Source organism: Pongo pygmaeus, chromosome 1 (genome assembly GCF_028885625.2).
Source record: "Pongo pygmaeus isolate AG05252 chromosome 1, NHGRI_mPonPyg2-v2.0_pri, whole genome shotgun sequence".
NCBI classification, from domain to species: domain Eukaryota; kingdom Metazoa; phylum Chordata; class Mammalia; order Primates; family Hominidae; genus Pongo; species Pongo pygmaeus.
In genome coordinates this window covers 96,574,906-96,593,220 of record NC_072373.2, presented here as the reverse complement: position 1 = coordinate 96,593,220, position 18,315 = coordinate 96,574,906, and the positions used below count along the sequence as shown (strand labels likewise).

The 18,315-nt window shown below is 53.9% G+C and overlaps 2 protein-coding genes across 5 annotated transcripts in view; both read left to right on the top strand.

Annotated features, from left to right (window-relative positions):
- INTS3 (integrator complex subunit 3) overlaps positions 1-4,684 on the top strand; it is a 46,760-nt gene extending 42,076 nt beyond the window's left edge. Inside the window, exons 23-30 of one of the 2 annotated variants that reach the window (XM_054441981.2) lie at positions 471-546; positions 815-928; positions 1,320-1,368; positions 2,431-2,598; positions 2,967-3,067; positions 3,266-3,338; positions 3,549-3,705; positions 3,815-4,684. In XM_054441981.2, the coding sequence (XP_054297956.1) occupies positions 471-546; positions 815-928; positions 1,320-1,368; positions 2,431-2,598; positions 2,967-3,067; positions 3,266-3,338; positions 3,549-3,705; positions 3,815-3,892 (816 nt within the window). In that variant the 3' untranslated portion in view covers positions 3,893-4,684. Of the gene's footprint in view, positions 1-470; positions 547-814; positions 929-1,319; positions 1,369-2,430; positions 2,599-2,966; positions 3,339-3,548; positions 3,706-3,814 lie in introns of both variants that reach the window. The other variant, XM_054441888.2, reaches the window with a different exon arrangement.
- Positions 4,685-5,881: 1,197 nt separating this feature from the next.
- On the top strand, positions 5,882-10,807 carry SLC27A3 (solute carrier family 27 member 3). 3 transcript variants are annotated; one of them, XM_054442195.2, is made up of 10 exons: positions 5,882-6,784; positions 7,139-7,348; positions 7,708-7,866; positions 8,409-8,533; positions 8,809-9,003; positions 9,111-9,201; positions 9,335-9,533; positions 9,762-9,859; positions 9,991-10,121; positions 10,480-10,807. In XM_054442195.2, the coding sequence occupies exons 1-10, from the start codon at positions 6,067-6,069 to the stop codon at positions 10,654-10,656; spliced, it is 2,103 nt and encodes a 700-aa protein (XP_054298170.1). In that variant the 5' UTR covers positions 5,882-6,066; the 3' UTR covers positions 10,657-10,807. The 3 variants fall into 3 exon arrangements, with proteins under 3 accessions (XP_054298170.1, XP_054298086.1, XP_054298257.1); XM_054442111.2 differs by having other exon boundaries at positions 5,886-6,784; positions 9,744-9,859; XM_054442282.1 differs by lacking the exon at positions 10,480-10,807 and having other exon boundaries at positions 5,887-6,784; positions 9,744-9,909; positions 9,991-10,120.
- The last annotated feature ends 7,508 nt before the right edge of the window (positions 10,808-18,315 follow it).

Below are 18,315 nucleotides of genomic sequence, written 5' to 3'. Positions count from 1 at the left end.
TTGACCTTTTTACCACACGTAGGTCCCCAAGAGGCTGTAGCTTTGCTTGGGTCCTTCTGAGGCCTGCACTGGGATCCCATTTCTCCTCCTCTCCACTTAGTTCCCATTCATAAAAGAGGAGGCTTAGCACCCAAGAATCCTCCTTCCTCCGTCTTTACCCTGCCCAACCTGCATCCAGAGCCCAGCCTCTCAGGGTCCTTTCCTCCTCAGGCTTAGACCAAGGCTGTAACTATTTTTGCCCAAAATAGTCCTAAGGTTCCCACTCAGGCCTGTGGCTACTTTATCAGCCCCTTTATCCTTCAGAGATGGCAGCATTCATTGTGTGCCATCTCCTTCCCATTCCTTTAAACTGGGCCTTCACTTCCTCTAATTTTTTTTTCCCTTATGAGCCCTCCTGCGTCCCCCTCCATACTAGCTTTCTGGCCCCTTTCAGAGCTGATGGGTTCTGCCTCCTTCCTCCACCTCTTTAGCTCCAGGAGCTGGTCTGCCACGTGATGATGGGTAACCTGGTTATGTTTCGAAAAGACTCAGTTCTCAACATACTCAGTAAGTGATCAAATCTTTAGGTGCCTGGGAGAGGAGAGGAGGGCAGGGTGTCAGTCCTGTGTATTTTACACTATCAGGAAAGCTGGTTCTGGGGCTGGGAAGTTAAGGGGACAGAACTGTACTCCACCCTGGTGCGGTCTGGGGCAGTGTCTTTCTGGATCTGTCCTACCTCTGTAACATCCCTGCTTGGGGTGCTGGTAGTCAGTGGATTAGGGGGGTATGTGTGTGTATGTGTGCTTGAGAGAGATGTTTCTTTTGTCTCTTCCAGTTCAGAGCCTAGACTGGGAGACCTTTGAGCAGTATTGTGCCTGGCAGCTCTTTCTGGCCCACAATATTCCCCTGGAGACCATAATCCCCATCCTGCAGCACCTCAAATACAAGGGTGAGTAGGCTTTTGGGTAGGGAGCACATCAGATATGACACTTCCTATACAGTTAGGGCAAGGCTGAGGCCTCTAGGCTTCTAGGATGAGCCTAGATCCATTGTCCTCCTTCCCACCAAAGTGCACAAGGGCAGGCTCTCTGTCAGCCACTTTTGTTCTTTAGGCGAGTCCTGTGGGCCCACCATGAGCCATGCTCTGGGCTGGGGCTCAGGTGGCTCAGGGACTGATAGGAGTGGGGTAGGGGATTCTTCCTGGGTAGGGGATTCTTCCTGGCTCCTCATCAAAGACTGTCCTTATTCCCTCCAGTGGCTATTGGGGAATGAGAGAGGTCCCCAGATTCCATCCTGGAATCATACCTTCCCCCTGAACAGCCTCTGCCCTTCCCTCACAGAGCACCCAGAGGCCCTGTCCTGCCTACTGCTTCAACTCCGAAGAGAAAAGTGAGTTCCACCTCTGGGGCTCTTTAGCCCTCAGTTTTAACATCCCAAGAGCTGCTGTGGTCTAAAGGGCTTCTGTCCTGCTCCTTATTGCCATATTTTTTCCTGTCGTTAACATCTGCTTATTCTGCCCTTCCCCCAACGTGACTTACAAATGAGCAGCTCCCTTGGGATCTGGGCTTCCTCTCGACTTTACCCCCCTGCCCACCAGGAGCTGCCCTCGGAGGTGGGGAGGTGGGGACCGGACATCCCTGTTTCCTGCTGCCACAGCAGTTCTAATCCCTGGTGGCTCCTGCTCCCCGCCGCCCTCCCGCCCCCACCACCCCATGCTCCTGCTGGCCACCGCACAGCTAATCCAAGAGGAGGGAGGGTCAGGGTAGAGGGGTCACGCACCATCCTCTCCCTCACCCTGTTCAGAGCAGAGCCAGCTGGACCTACTGTGCCTTGACGGGGTGGGGCAGAGAGGGAGAGGGTGGCAGCCCCCTCTTCCCGCAAAGCCCTTTAGCAACATCCCCCGATAAATGGGGCAGCAGCTGTGTATCTTATCCTTCCTACCTTTCTGCCTTCCTTCCACCCTTTCTGCTCTCTTGCCTGAGAGACTAGAAAAGGTACAGAGTGTCTTAGAGGAAGTGGGAAGCTTGGAGGCTGTGTGGGGCTGTGACTTCACAACCCTCTCCTGCCCCCTTCCTCCAGCTGGAAGCCAGGTTGGCCCACAGCTTTAGCAGGGTAGGGGTAGGGGAGCATCCGCATGCCACATGCTTGTGCTTCTGCCTCCCAGGCCCACTCCCTGACTGTTCTAGGGGAGGAGGAGGAGAACTGAGGGTCCTCCTTCCCAACACACACACGCACACGCCTTCTACCACAGCAAGTGAAGAATCTCACTTCTTCTCTCCTGGCTTCCACAGAGGATGAAACCAGGCATTCCTTGGCCTAAAGAGAAGAGGGAGAGGGATGTGAGAGTAGTGGGTGGGTGGGGAGGCCAGGGCTTGGGAAATAAGTGGGAGAGACCCAGCATGCCCTGTGGCCACTGTGCAAGCAGCACCCAGTGCCCCCTTCCTCCCCCAGGCCCAGCGAGGAGATGGTGAAGATGGTGCTGAGCCGGCCCTGCCATCCTGATGACCAGTTCACCACCAGCATCCTGCGGCACTGGTGCATGAAACATGACGAGCTGCTGGCCGAGCACATCAAGTCCCTGCTCATCAAGAACAACAGCCTGCCTCGCAAGAGACAGAGGTGGGACACGGTCCCTGTCTGCCCTCCAGGCCATGGCAGTCTGCAGTGATTGCTGTCCGGTGGTGGTGGTGGTGGTAGTGATGGGGGCCAGTGCTGTCCCAGCCTGGTTTGTGGGCGACATCTAGTGGTCCGAAGCCACATGGCATGCGAGACCGCTGTGGCCCTTTCTCCCCATCTTCCAGTGCCCCTGTGGCCAGGATCCCCTGTTCTAGGCACACCTTTCTCACCCAACCCCAGCCCTCCCAGGCTGCCTATCCTGTTCCCCATGTAGGCTGCCTCTGTCTTAAGGGGGCCCCGGCGGGTGGAGGGTGTCTCGCACTCTGGAACCCTCCCACACTCAGACTCTGGCTCTGGTGATTCCTGCACAGCCTGAGGAGCTCTAGCAGCAAGCTGGCCCAGCTGACTCTGGAGCAGATCCTGGAGCACTTGGACAACCTGCGGCTCAACCTGACCAACACCAAGCAGAACTGTATGCCTTCCACCCTCAGCGTCCAGTGTAGACGATGCTGCCCTGGCCCAGACTACGCCTGGAGCCAGGCTGGGGGCAGGGGCAGGACACCCGGGGCCACAACCCACGCTCAGGATAAAACAACCTGTGGGTGCTGTTTAATAAGCTCCCAAACATCTGATTGTTTTTCCTTCCCTGCTCTCCCTTTTCTTCCTCTAGTTTTTAGCCAGACCCCAATTCTCCAGGCGCTGCAGCATGTCCAGGCGAGCTGTGACGAAGCCCACAAGATGAAGTGAGGCTCCTGCCACTTTGGGCCTTCGAAAGTAGTAGGGGAAAAGCCTAAGGGAGAGGAAGCCTGCTAGGGACATAAACGTAATGGCCAACAAGACCTTAGGGTCCAGGGTTGAAGAAAAAGAGGCCTAGGCCTGGGGGCAGAGAAGAGGATGGGAGGTGCCGTAGGAGCAGCAGGCTCCCACTCAGAGCTGCCGCTCCTTTTCCTTAGATTCAGTGATCTCTTCTCCCTGGCGGAGGAATATGAGGACTCTTCCACCAAGCCACCCAAGAGCCGGCGAAAAGCAGCTCTGTCCAGCCCTCGAAGTCGAAAGAATGCCACACAGCCTCCCAATGCCGAAGAAGAGTCGGGCTCCAGCAGTGCTTCAGTGAGAGCCCAGCCAGCACACGGGGAAAAGGAGCACTGGGTGCAGGTGGAGTCGGCGCCAGCAGCTGCCCAGGCTGGTAACTTCCCATTTCCCCTCCCATCTCTTCCAGGAAGAGGAAGACACGAAACCGAAGCCTACCAAGCGGAAACGAAAAGGGTCCTCTGCAGTGGGCTCTGACAGTGACTGAGGCCCTGCATTCCCCATCCCACCCCCAGCTGGACTGCCCTCTCCTTCTTGGTGATTCAAAGGTTAATAGAGGCTGAGGAGATTGCAGGGGAAACACCCTTGCTGCATCCCCAAGCTCCCCCGGTGGAAGGAGGAGCTTTCTCCTGTGGCTGAGTTTGAGAAGCTGCCATGCAGCCCTAGCCCCTTCCCTCCTCCTGGGGCCTCCAGCCCCTCACACTGCTGTTCCCAGTGATATTTGGGATCTGACTGAAGCCAGAGGCTCTGTAAAATCAGACCATAGTGGAAGTCCTCAGCCCCCTGGCCTCTTCCCCAGTCTCTTCCCCCAGTCTCCCAAAGAGCCATTTCAACAGAGAAGGGAAATGACAAAGGGGCAGCTGGCCAGATAAGCTAGGATGAGAGCAGAGACTCAGTGTGTGGGTGTCCCTTCCCACTTCCCCTTCGGGTCTTGGTTTGTTCTGAAGGGGCGTTTTATAATCACTATCCACATGCCAGTGTGAAATGGGCATCTATGACGTGGTCAGGGTGTCCATTCCTAATCATGGGGCAGATGCCACAAGTATTCAGAAAGGAGTCTGAAAGGGTGGCCACAGCCCCACGTGGTGTGCCCTGGAGGCTTAGGTTGGCCTGAGGTTGGCACCTCAACCTACACCAGAGCCCAGGGAGTCCCAGAGGCAAGTTTCACAGAATTGTCAAATGATCCCATTTCCTTGAGTCTTTTTTTTTTTTTTTTTTGGCAGAGATAATCGTGTCTTAAAAGTTGTTTTTAAATGACAATAAAACAAGCCACAATGTTTTTTGTGCTGGAGTGTCTGCTGGCATTTGCCCCGTGCATGTATAGCTTGGTCTTGATTTGATTGGCACCCCTACTTGTAACCGCAGAACATCCCCCTTTCCCTTCCTGTTCTGCCCCCACTTTTGTCTAGAGCAGAAGGGACTTGGCTTTGGCCCCTACCCATCCTTCTGCTGCCACTGGAGGTGGGAGCCAGGCACTGACCTATCTGTGCAGAACCATCCCCTGTAAGATGAGGCCTGTCCTTACTCATTTCTCAAGAAACAAGAGGCTTCCAAAAGGTCTGTCATCCTCCAGTTGAAGTCTGTCTGCCTACCAAGAACAGCCGGAGGACTCGCTGCTTGACAGGGGAGGGATGCTCTGCTTGGTCTCCAGGGACAACTGTACCTGGAGATAAAGTTTGGATACCAGGGAGGGACAGAGATGCTCTTCCTTCCACAGTGTGGCCACTTGCTGGGCCATGTGAACCAGCAGAGGAGAGTTCCTTGGCTATGCTATTGTTCCCCTGCTGTCCGGGGAGAATGGAGGTGGACTGAGGAGTGAAGTTTGGGCGAACTGCACAGAGCTGCTCCTCTTCACCCCGAAAATTTGTCTTTTTACAGAATCCAGGTTCTCCCCTCCCTCATCACTGCTGTTGCTTCCTTTGAAAGTCTAAACCACTGGAGGCCTCTTTCCTTCCTCTCTCCTTCCCCAGTTTCCTCTGTCCCAATTAAAACCAGGATGGAGAGCATTTGCTGGCTGGCCCCAATTATTGTACCCTTGCCCAAAGGGAGGGGCCTCTGTCGTGACCCCTCAGAAATCTGGCAGTCTGGGTTTCCACCTTTCCCCTATTTAACTCTCAGCCCCCACCCATCCCCTGGCGTTGCGGCTGGCAGGAGGGGATGGGTCTGCCTATCGTGCTAGAACTTGCAGAACCAAATGGGCCAGGGGCCAAGTTCATTCTTCTGGGAGAGAGCAGTGGTACTTTCCTTTCACGGGAAAAAGAAATATTGAGGGGAAGATGGACTGCGATCCAAACGCCCTGGCTCTCAGGCCTGGACTCTAGGGCTTAGCCAGATGCCTAACCGCCCAAGCCGAGAAAGAACTTAGAAGAGACATAACCCTGGGATTGAGGGAAGGAGCGAGCACCGCCCAGGACCTGGTAGGGTGCGAGCCGCGAGCAGTCCGGGAGGGAGCGCGCCTAGGGCGGAGCGTAGGCTGTGGGGGGAGGGCTGGGAGTTCGGGGCCGCCCCACACCCGCACTCTTCCCGGGTTTCAGCTCTCCGCCCGTGGGGAGTGGTGGGGGCCTGGGTGGGAAGGGGCGTGTGCCAGCGCACGCGCGCTCCCTGAAGGAGAGGTCTCAGCTAGAACCAGCGGCCCTAGGTTTTCGGGAGGGAGGATCAGGGATGTTTGCGAGCGGCTGGAACCAGACGGTGCCGATGGAGGAAGCGGGCTCCATGGCTGCCCTCCTGCTGCTGCCCCTGCTGCTGTTGCTACCGCTGCTGCTGCTGAAGCTACACCTCTGGCCGCAGTTGCGCTGGCTCCCGGCGGACTTGGCCTTTGCGGTGCGAGCCCTGTGCTGCAAAAGGGCTCTTCGAGCTCGCGCCCTGGCCGCGGCTGCCGCCGACCCGGAAGGTCCCGAGGGGGGCTGCAGCCTGGCCTGGCGCCTCGCGGAACTGGCCCAGCAGCGCCCCGCGCACACCTTTCTCATTCACGGCTCGCGGCGCTTTAGCTACTCGGAGGCGGAGCGCGAGAGTAACAGGGCTGCACGCGCCTTCCTACGTGCGCTAGGCTGGGACGGGGGACCCGACGGCGGCGACAGCGGCGAGGGGAGCGCTGGAGAAGGCGAGCGGGCAGCGCCGGGACCCGGAGATGCAGCGGCCGGAAGCGGCGCGGAGTTTGCCGGAGGGGACGGTGCGGCCAGAGGTGGAGGAGCCGCCGCCCCTCTGGCACCTGGAGCAACTGTGGCGCTGCTCCTCCCCGCTGGCCCAGAGTTTCTGTGGCTCTGGTTCGGGCTGGCCAAGGCCGGCCTGCGCACGGCCTTTGTGCCCACCGCCCTGCGCCGGGGCCCCCTGCTGCATTGCCTCCGCAGCTGCGGCGCGCGCGCGCTGGTGCTGGCGCCAGGTAAGGCTGGAGCTCCGAACTGACCAAGGCGCGGCCAGCCACAGAAGGGGGCGTGTCGGGGACCGCAGAAAGGCTCGGTCTCATCCCTGGGCCTGGGAAGAAGCCGACTATCCCTTGGGGTTCGAAAGTGAGTGGAGATAGGAGTCTCCAGGTTTGAGAAGGGATGAGGCTGAATCTTTGATGCCCCAAGGATTCCCCAAGGAGTCGAGTTCCAGGCCTCAGACCCAAGATGGAATGTCCATACCCTTCACCCTCACCCAAGAGCAGTGTGGGCTGGGATGGGGAGGGGACATGGGTCATAGGCTCTTCTAGGTAGAGCCAGGGCCCCGGCGTTGTGCTTTCCCACCCTTCTAGAGTTTCTGGAGTCCCTGGAGCCGGACCTGCCCGCCCTGAGAGCCATGGGGCTCCACCTGTGGTCTGCAGGCCCAGGAACCCACCCTGCTGGAATTAGCGATTTGCTGGCTGAAGTGTCCGCTGAAGTGGATGGGCCAGTGCCAGGATACCTCTCTTCCCCCCAGAGCGTAACAGACACGTGCCTGTACATCTTCACCTCTGGCACCACGGGTGAGGGCGGGGCACCATACTTAGCTCCCCGAAACTAAGGCAGAGGAAGGCAGGGGTCTGGGAACAGAGACTGGGACCTCCTCAGCTCCCAGACCACTCCTTCAAAGCCCCCAGAGAGGATGCTGATTTCATTGGCACATCCTTTTTCTGCCCATCATTTCACTCCCCAGTCTCCTCACCTCCTACTCATTTTCCCACCTCCCCCAGACCACCCATATTTCCAGGACAGCCTGGTCTCAGTCCTCAGCTTCTGTCCTGCCTCCGCCTCTTTCTGTGGGAAACCCAGCGGGGGTGCAAACAGATAGGTAGAGCTTGGAGTCTGCCCTTCCCCTGATCGCCCCATAACTGCCACCCCACAGGCCTCCCCAAGGCTGCTCGGATTAGTCATCTGAAGATCCTGCAATGCCAGGGCTTCTACCAGCTGTGTGGTGTCCACCAGAAAGATGTGATCTACCTCGCCCTCCCACTCTACCACATGTCCGGCTCCCTGCTGGGCGTTGTGGGCTGCATGGGCATTGGTCAGTCTCCCCAACCCCACCTTCATTAATTCATCCAGCAGACATTTATTAAGCACATACTATGGTGTGAGTCCTCCAGGGTAGATAATCTAGAGGACGGATGGGGCAGAGCCCTACTCACCAGGAGCTCTGTACAATAGGGCAATGTCACCTGCCTAGACCTACAGACTGAGGAACAGTGAGGGGGGGCCATACAGCCACATAACTCCAGGCTGCAGGGTCAAAGGCAGGGAAGGACTGTGTCAGTCCAGGAACAGGCAAATAGAGAAGAGGGAGAGAGAGACAAGGAGGTGAGAGTGTGGAGGATGGGATATTTGGGGCTGGGAAGTAGGGAAAGGGCATTCACCTCTTCCAAGGCTGGGGACAGGGCCCGGGGGAGGGGAAAGAGGGCCAGCACAGCCTCCTGACGGTGTGACTCCCACAGTGGGCCCTTCCCAGGGAAAGACTACAGTGATGGCTGGGGTCTGGAAAGAGGGGCTCGGGCTCCCCACTCTGCTCCTAATCTTACCTCCTTCCTTCTTCCCCCTGCCCACTTCTGGCAGGGGCCACAGTGGTGCTGAAGTCCAAGTTCTCGGCTGGTCAGTTCTGGGAAGATTGCCAGCAGCACAGGGTGACGGTGTTCCAGTACATTGGGGAGTTGTGCCGATACCTTGTCAACCAGCCCCCGGTGCGTGGGCACAGATCCTGGGCAGAGCTGCTGACACAGGGCTAGCTTACGGGGAGCAGGACAGTTGACAGGAGACAGGGAGTTGGAGGGAGAAGCAGCAAGAAGAAAATGGCAGTGTAAGATAAGGAGCCAGAGATGGCCTAGGCCATCTGATGATTACAGCCTCTGAAGGAGGTCACAGTAGGAGGGGGTTCTGGGGAATGGGGAACAGGAATTCACTTCGGGGAGCGGGCATCTTGGTGCTGAAGCTCTGGCCCCTCTCCCACTCATCTCAGAGCAAGGCAGAACATGGCCATAAGGTCCGGCTGGCAGTGGGCAGCGGGCTGCGCCCAGATACCTGGGAGCGTTTTGTGCGGCGCTTTGGGCCCCTGCAGGTGCTGGAGACATATGGACTGACAGAGGGCAACGTGGCCACCATCAACTACACAGGACAGCGGGGCGCTGTGGGGCGTGCTTCCTGGCTTTACAAGGTGAGGGGCAGAGAGGAAACTGAAAACCCGTGGAACAGCAGAGGGCTGGCAGGAGAGAGGGCTCATGTGACTGCAATGATCCAGTACCCAGGTCTCCCTTTCCCCAGCATATCTTCCCCTTCTCCTTGATTCGCTATGATGTCACCACAGGAGAGCCGATTCGGGACCCCCGGGGGCACTGTATGGCCACATCTCCAGGTTGGTGGTGTTCTGGTGGGGTGGGCGGGGTGCTGAAGCTAGCACAGGAGGACTGGAATTGGAGACTGGGGTGGATGGGGGCAGGAGGCTCTGGGAAAGGTGACAGCACTCCTGACCCTGGTGACTCTGCCAGGTGAGCCAGGGCTGCTGGTGGCCCCGGTAAGCCAGCAGTCCCCATTCCTGGGCTATGCTGGCAGGCCAGAGCTGGCCCAGGGGAAGTTGCTAAAGGATGTCTTCCGGCCTGGGGATGTTTTCTTCAACACTGGGGACCTGCTGGTCTGCGATGACCAAGGTTTTCTCCGCTTCCATGATCGTACTGGAGACACCTTCAGGTATCTGTCCATAACTGGTTCTTCATCCTGGACATCTGATCTCTGTGATCCAAAGCTTCTGAACCTCAACTCTCTAATCTGCCACCTCAACCTGGGTCCTCAGCTAATCTCTCACTCTCAGATCTCACCATTTCATTCCTGTAACACTGACCTCTGACCTCATCTCCCCACCAAGCCCATAAGGCCCTGACCCCTGACTCCCATTTGCAGATCTCTGCTCTCTGACAGGTGGAAGGGGGAGAATGTGGCCACAACCGAGGTGGCAGAGGTCTTCGAGGCCCTGGATTTTCTTCAGGAGGTGAACATCTATGGAGTCACTGTGCCAGGTGCCTAGGCATGGAAGGTGGGGGAGGCACCCAGCCACCACCCCGAATTGGTAATACTTGGGCGCAGGGAGCACGAGGCCTTCGTGGTGGTCAGCCATGGAGGGGCTTACTCTGTCTCCCATACCCACCAGGGCATGAAGGCAGGGCTGGAATGGCAGCCCTAGTTCTGCGTCCCCCCCACTCTTTGGACCTTATGCAGCTCTACACCCACGTGTCTGAGAACTTGCCACCTTATGCCCGGCCCCGATTCCTCAGGCTCCAGGTAACCAGCCACTTCCCCCGCTGGCCCCTCACCCCATATATCCTCACCCCACATATCCACCCCATGTATCAACTTGGGAGTTTGATGGCTCCCAAACTCCACAAAGGGACCCCCAACGTAATACACTCCGTGAAGAGAAAAAACACGGAGATGCGCGCTCTTCACCCCACTTCTTTCCTTATCCCTGCCTTCTTCTGGCCTGGCTCTTTCTCCTCTCTGTCACCTCTTCCCCTAAACCTTGACCTCACACTCCCTTTCCCAAGACTTGCTCCTTAACAAAATTCAGGCAACTCCCCTGAACCACCTGGGGAGAGTCCCCTTCCCTGCAAATCCCCCTGACCCTTCCTCCTGTCCCCAGGAGTCTTTGGCCACCACAGAGACCTTCAAACAGCAGAAAGTTCGGATGGCAAATGACGGCTTCAACCCCAGCACCCTGTCTGACCCACTGTACGTTCTGGACCAGGCTGTAGGTGCCTACCTGCCCCTCACACCTGCCCGGTACAGCGCCCTCCTGGCAGGGAACCTTCGAATCTGAGACCTTCCACACCTGAGGCACCTGAGGGAGGGACTCTGTGGGGTGGGGGCCGTTGCAGATGTACTGGGCTGTCAGGGATCTTTTCTATACCAGAACTGCGGTCACTATTTTGTAATAAATGTGACTGGAGCTGATCCAGCTGTCTTTCTGACCTACAGTATCTGTCATTATCTCTCTGTGGAACTGCTTTTTCCTCGAGAGTTTTCTCCTGGCGTGGAGCCACAGGCCCCACATTCCTGCCCTGACTGGCTGTGGGCCAGAGCCCCGTATCTGGACCTTGGTGTTTTCCTCTCAGGAGACCCTGTGTGACCTTTGTCCTTGGAGAACCTCTGGTGACTGATGTTTGTGCTCCTGTGTAGCTCGCCCCAGTTTTACTCTCCAAGTGCCAGGCTCCCCACTGCTCTGTCTTGGGAACTGGAGGACCCGAGGGGTCAGCTCAAAGGGCAGAGGTGGACAGAAGCACACAGAAATGCCACGCCCCGCAGCCAGCCCAAACTGCTACCCCAGAATCAGGTGTGGCCGGGCCTGGGGAAGAGTCTTAACCAGCCCAAACAAGTGTTTGACTGTGGGGGAAAGGATGCTCAAGATACCCCTCTGCCTCGCAGCTATCTCTGAGAAGGCAATCTTTGAGGGGGAAGAGTGGGGTGCCCCTGCCTCCAGATGTTCCTACTGCTACCTGGTGACTGTCAGACATTCCCAGAAGGAGCAGTCCCCAGGGGGGACCCTCCGGTACTGCAGGAGAGTTTGACGGAAGCCCCTCCATGGAGTGAGGCTCAGAGTGCATGTGGTGGCAGGAGGGATGGTGGGAATCAAAAGGAAAAAGGCCTCTCGACCCCCAAATGAGGTGTCCAGAAAGTTCATTATCTAAAAGCTTGAAATGATGAAGCTCCTGCTTCTCCTAGGAACTATAGTCCCCCTCTGTTTTGAGCTGTGGGTCCTTGAAATTTTATGCTACTTTGCCTTTCCCCTTCTAGCCCCTCTCCCCAACATGAGAGGTCAGGGGACATGCCCTACTGGCACACTTGGGTCTCTATTGCTGGCCCTCCTGTTCCAAAACTTTACAACTTGCCCCCTTCCACCAGCAAGCCCAGTGCAGCCTCACTGACAGACTAGGTAAGGTACACGCTAAGGTGCAGGGGAAAACTTCATGCGTAGACCAATAAATGTGGAATTTAGCTCATTCTGTGCACCTCTCCAATCTGCCCCAGGAGGAGTACAATAGTTTGGGTGTGCCTGGGGGTAGGGCGGGTAGGCAGCCTGTGTTGGCTGGCAGTGGGGCACCTCCTGCAGCTGCTCTCCCACAGCTTAACTCAGCCCAGATTTCCCAGACCTGTGAGCTGAGTGGCCATCTCCCCCATCGCAGAACCTCACACCAAGCTTTTTTTTTTTTTTTTTTTTGAGACGGAGTCTCGCCTGTAGCCCAGGCTGGAGTGCAATGGTGCAATCTCGGCTCACTGCAACCTCCACCTCCCAGGTTCAAGCAATTCTCCTGCCTCAGCCTCCCGAATAGCTGGGATTACAGGCACACGCCACCACATCCGGCTTATTTTTTTTTTCTATCTTTAGTAGAGACCGGGTTTCACCATGTTGACCAGGCTGGTCTCGAACTCCTGACCTCGTGATCTACCCGCCTCAGCCTCTCAAAGTACTGGGATTACAGGTTCCCGGCCTATTTTTGCTTTTTAAAGTGTAGCTACTAGAAAATTTAGAATTACACATGTGGCTCAGGTTATATTTCTTTTTTTTTTTTTTTTTTTTTTGGAGATGGAGTCTCGCTCTGTTGCCCACGCTTGAGTGCAGTGGTGCGATCTCTGCTCACTGCAAGCTCCACTTTCCAGGTTCACACCATTCTCCTGCCTCAGCCTCCCGAGTAGCTGGGACTACAGGCGCCCGCCACCACGCCCAGCTAATTTTTTGTATTTTTAGTAGAGACAGGGTTTCATCGTGTTAGCCAGAATGGTCTCAATCTCCTGACCTCGTGATCCGCCTGCCTCGGCTTCCCAAAGTGCTGGGATTACAGGCATGAGCCACCGCGCCCGGCCGGCTCAGGTTATATTTCTACTGAATAGTGCTGGCGTAAATCCTGACCCCACACTTCACTCTGCAAACCCACAAATGCCAAGTGTAACATGTCAGTTGCACCTGTGCCACCCCTGCTCTTGAGTATCTGCACTTTAGCAAGGTAAGCTGGGAGGAGGGGAATTCTGGTAAAGTGGGCTGAGCCAGTCGCTGGGACGCTGGGACAGCATTCTGTCTTCTACTCCTATGTTGAGCTCACGGCTCGGCTCTTTGAACCAGCTTTGTCACAGAGGCTGTAACTAGTGATAGAAATGGAAAGCTGCAAGAAGGCCGACTTTTGATTCAAAAGCATCAGGTTTTCTGTTTGCTATAATAAAAATAAAATACATTTTAAAAGAATTAGGTTTGAGACCAGCCTGGGCAACATGGCCAGGCCTGGTAGTGCGCATCTGCAATCCCAGCTACCAGGGCAGAGGGGTGATGCTGAGGTGGGAAGATCCCTTGAGTCTGGGAGTTCGGGGCTGCAGTAAGCAGTGATGGTGCTATCTGCACTACAGCCTAGGCGACAGAGTGAGACCCTGTCTCAAAAGAAAAAAAAAATTAGGTTGCCCCATAAAAAGTTAATTGAAATAAAATTAAATGAGATTATGAGATAGATGAACCAGGGGCAAGGCGCAGTGGCTCACGTCTGTAATTCCAGCACTTTGGGAGGCTGAGGTGGGAGGATCACTTGAGCCCAGGAGTTCAAGACCAGCCTGGGCAACATGGCGAAACCCCATCTCTATAAGAAACACAAATTAGCCGGGCGTGGTGGTGCACACCTGTAGTCCCAGCTACTCAGGAGGCTGAGGTGGAAGGATCGCTTGTGCCCAGGAGGCCGAGATTGCACCACTGCAATCCAGCCTAGGCAACAGAGTGAGACCCTGTCTCAAAACAAAACAAAAAACAGATGAACTAGGGTGGTCCTCAGGTGGTGAGTGCCCTTTCTCAGCAGGTTGGATAGAGGAGGATGGTGGATGCAGAGAACCTAGTCCTCAAAACGTAGCAATACTCTCAGCCTCATTGTGCCTGCGGAACCTTCCCTGGGGGTAAAGGGGCCCCCTTCCCAAACCTGCCTCAAAGGCAGGAAGTCAGCAAACTATGCTGCCTGTTTTTGTTACATACAGCATACTAAAAAAATGGTTTTTATATTTTTAGGTGGTTGAAAAAGACTATTTCATAACATGTAAAAATTACACGGGTTCAAATTTCAGTGTCCATAAATAGTTCTGCTGGCACACAGCCACGCTCGTTCGTTATGATTGTCTTAAGTCCGCTCTCCTGCCACAACAGCAGGGCCGAGTGTTTATGAGACCCGATGGCCTGCAAAGCAGAAAATACTTCTCTTGCGGCCCTGGACGGAAAGAGTTTGCCGGCGCCTCTGTCTGCCCCATCCCTCCTGCGCCGCTGGGCTGCGGCTGCTTCCGTGAGCCCCGGGAAGGGAAGGGGAAGTGGAAGGAAGCCCGCGAGCTGGGAGACACCCGGGGCGGCCGCGCACGACCCCACAAGCGGGGAGATGGCTTGGCAGGGAGAGTTGGAAGGCACCCCTCACCCGGAGACCCCCGTGGGGCTCGGCAAAAAAAAAAACCCATCTCAGGCGCTGCTGGGGGCGGAAAGGCGTCAGGCGCATGGAGCCGGCCCACTCTCTGGCGACCTCCGCCCGGCGGGCCCCTGCAGGGCGGTGCTTTGCGCCTACGTAAACCCGGCCTCGCTGCGCAAGCGCAAATCGGCGCCCGCCCCGCGCGCGAGAGGGGCAGGGCAGGCTGGGGAGGAGGGCGGAGTCATTCTTATGGCGGTACAGAAGCTCCTCACCTCCAGCTAAAAAGACAAACGGAGGGGTGAGGCCGGAGTACCTGGAGTTTTCCTCCTGGAGCCTCTTTAAAACTCACCCGTTTAAAGTGTAAAATTTAGTGTTTTTGGTATATTCGCAAAGTTGTGCATCCATGGCCACCACCTAATTTAGAACATTTTTGTCACTTCACAAGGAAATCCCTACTCATTAGCAGTCACTGTCCATTCAGCCCTCACCCTAGGCCCTGGCAACCACTAATCCTAGACGTTTCATGTAAGTGGAAGTATTGACTATGTTCTTTTTTTTTTTTTTTTTTGAGACGGAATCTCACTCTGTCGCCCAGGCTGGAGTGCAGTGGCCTGATGTCGGTTTACTACAACCTCTGCCTCCTGGGTTCAAGCGATTCTCCTGCCTCAGCCTCCCGATTAGCTGGGACTACAGGCACGTGCCACCATGCCTGGCTAGTTTTTTGTATTTTTAGTAGAGACAGGGTTTCACTTGTTAGCCAGGATGGTCTCAACCGCCTGACCTCGTCATCCGCCCGCCTCGGCCTCCCAAAGTGCTGGGATTACAGGCGTGAGCCACTGCGCCCGGCCATATGTCCCCTTTTTGTAACCGGGCACCTTAACTTTAAAATGCATTTAAAATTTCTTCTCGACCTCCTGGGTTCAAGTGATCCTCCCACCTCAGCCTCCCCAGTAGCAGGGACCAAAGGTGGGCACCACCACATCCGGCTAATTTTTGTATTTTTTGTACAGACAGGGTTTCACCATGTTGCCCAGGCTGGTCTCAAACTCCTGGACTTGAGTGATCCGCCAACTTCTCAGCCTTCCAAAGTGCTGGGATTAAGGTGTGAGCAACCGTGCCTGGCCTTAAACTTTTTTTTTTTTTTTTGAGACGGAGTCTCGCTCTTGTCACCCAGGATGGAGTGCAATGGCGCAATCTCGGCTCACTGCAACATCTGCCCCCTGGGTTCAAACAGTTATCCTCCCTCAGCCTCCCAAGTAGCTGGGATTACAGGCGCCCGCTAGCACGCCCGGCTAATTTTTGTATTTTTAGTAAAGATGGGGTTTCACCATATTGGCCAGGCTGGTCTTGAACTCCTGACCTCAGGTGATCTACCTGCCTTGGTCTCCCAAAGTGTTGGGATTACAGGCGTGAGCCACCGCGCCCAGCCTTTTTTTTAAAGTTAATTTATTATTATTATTATTATTTATTTATTTTTTTTTTTTTTGAGACAGAGTTTCACTCTTGTTGCCCAGACTGGAGTGCAATGGCGTGATCTCAGCTCACAGCAACCTCTGCCTCACGCGTTCAAGCGATTCTTCTGCCGCAGCCTCCTGTAAACTTTTTTTTTTCTGTTGGGTTTTAAGGTATAATCTTGAGGAGAACTGCAGAAGCCTTCTGTCTTAGCCTTAAAATAGACTCCACATCCTTCCCTTTCCTATGGTATATATTCCCTTCACATTTATCTAACTATATGCTAGTGTCTAATTATGTGCCTTCTTAAAGGTTCCAGGGGCTAATCTTGAGATAGATGAACCAAGTCCGGAGACCCAGCTGCAAAATTCCAGAGATTACTTCAAGGTTGCTAGTTAACAACCCAGCCATTGTTGAGATGACGCCCGCCTGAGATCCAGGTGGACTGGGACTCGAGCTAGCCACCAGAACAAGACACAGCTCAATTCTTGCATGCCTTCCTTATCAATTTTTTTTCTTTTTTCTTTCTTTTTTTTTTTTTTTAATCCCTGCCTTCCCCGCAAAAATCAAAGTGGTTGCTTTGGATGGGAATCTGGTCACTTCCCCTTTACTAGTTTTGGTTAATAAAATCATTTTCTTTAAAAAAATTTTTTTTTTTGAGACTAGTCAAATGAAGCAGTGGGAGTGGAGAAGGAACAAAGAAATTTGTAACTGGTTGTGATCAATGAGTTGTAAACACCACTGCACTCGGACCAGCCTAAAATCACTTTCTTTCTACCAGACCTTGCTCTTGTTTACTGGACTCTGCAAGCAGCAAGCATCCAGAGCCATATTCAGTTGCATTTTGTGTCTGTCTTCTTTCACTTAGCAGAATGTTTTCTTTTTTTTTTTTTTTTTTTTAAGACAGGGTCTCACTCTGTCACCCAGGCTGGAATGTAGTGACACAATATCAGCTCACTGCAACCTGCGCCTCCCAGGTTCAAGCAATCCTTCCACCTCAGCCTTCCCAGTAGCTGGTACTACAGGCGTGTGCCACCACGCCCAGCTAATTTTCTTTTTAATTTTTTGTAGAGATGGAGGTTCGCCATGTTGTTCAGGCTGATCAGAAACTCCTGAGCTCAAGTGATTCACCAGCCTTAGCCTCCCAAAGTGCTAGGATTACAGGTGTGAGCTACCGCACCTGGCTTCATTCCTTTTTATGGCTGTATAATATTCCAATGTATGGATCTATCACATTTTGTTAATCCATTCATCTGTTGATGGACACTGGGCGGGGGGCTATTTATGCCTTCTGGTTATTTGAATAATATGGCTATCAACATTCATGTACAAATTTTTGTGTGGACATATACATTCGATATTCTTGGATAGATATCTAGGAATGGAATTACTAGGTCAAACGGTAACTCTATGTTTAACTTTTTGAAGGAACTGCCAAACTGTTTTCCACAGTAGCTGCATCATTCTACATTCCCACCAGCAGTCTATAAAGGGTTCCAGTTTTTCCACATCCCCACCACTTGTTATTATCTGTCTTTTTTTACTATAGCCATCCTACTGGGTATGATGTGGTATCTCATTGTGGCTTTGATTTGCATTTTCCCATGGCCAATGAGGTTGAGTTTCTTTTCATGTGTTTACTGGCCATTTGCATATCTTCTTTGGAGAGATGTTTATTCATATTTTTTGCTCACTTTGTAACTGGGTTATTTGCCTTTTAATTATTGAGTTGTACAAGTTTTTCTTTTAATCTGGACATAAGTTTCCTATCAGATATATAGTTTGCAAATATTTGATTCTGTTGTCTTTTCACTTTCTTGTCAAAAGCATCCTTTGAAGCACAAAGGTTTTAATTTTTTTTTTCTTTTTTTGAGACAGGGTCTCACTCTGTCACCCAGGCTGAAGTGCAGTAGCACAATCTTGGCTCACTGCAACCACCACCTCCAGGGTTCAAGCGATCCTCCTGTCTCAGCCTCCTAAGTAGCTGGGATTATAGGTGTGTACAACCATGCCCAGCTAAATTTTTTTTTTTTTTTTTTTTTTTTTTGAGACGGAGCCTCCCTCTGTCACCGAGGCTGGAGTGCAGTGGAGCGATCTCAGCTCACTGCAACCTCCACCTCCCGGGCTCTACCAATTCTTCTGCCTCAGCCTCCCGAGTATCTGGGACTATAGGTGCATGCTGCCATGCCCGGATAATTTTGTTGTTGTTGTTGTTACCCAGGCTGGTCTCGAACTCCCGAGCTCAGGCAATCCACCTGCCTCAGCCACCTAAAGTGCTAGGATTACAAGCGTGAGCCACTGCGCCTGGCCGATTTTGTATATTTAGTAGAGACAGGGCTTTACCATGTTGACTAGGCTGGTCTCGAACTCTGGAGCTCAGATGATCTGCCCGCCTTGGCCACCCAAAGTGCTGGGATTATAGGCATGAGCCATCACGCCTGGCCCAGGCTTTACATTTTGATGAAGAACAGTTTATCTTTGTATTTTTTTTTTTTTTGTACAGTGAGAATTTTGTAATACTTAGTTTTTCCCCAAGGAAGAATAAAGATATCTTATACTTCATTTGGCAATGTTTTGTTAAAGGTAATATGGGTGTTATTACTTGAAAC

What these genes read in the sequence shown, in the direction of transcription:
- SLC27A3 (XM_054442111.2), top strand. Translation starts at nt 6,067, where the DNA reads ATGTTTGCGAGCGGCTGGAACCAGACGGTGCCGATGGAGGAAGCGGGC. An exon ending in TGTGGGCTGCATGGGCATTG is followed by an intron (nt 7,867 to 8,408) that starts GTCAGTCTCCCC and finishes CACTTCTGGCAG; the next exon opens with GGGCCACAGTGGTGCTGAAG. An exon ending in CCCGATTCCTCAGGCTCCAG is followed by an intron (nt 10,122 to 10,479) that starts GTAACCAGCCAC and finishes TCCTGTCCCCAG; the next exon opens with GAGTCTTTGGCCACCACAGA.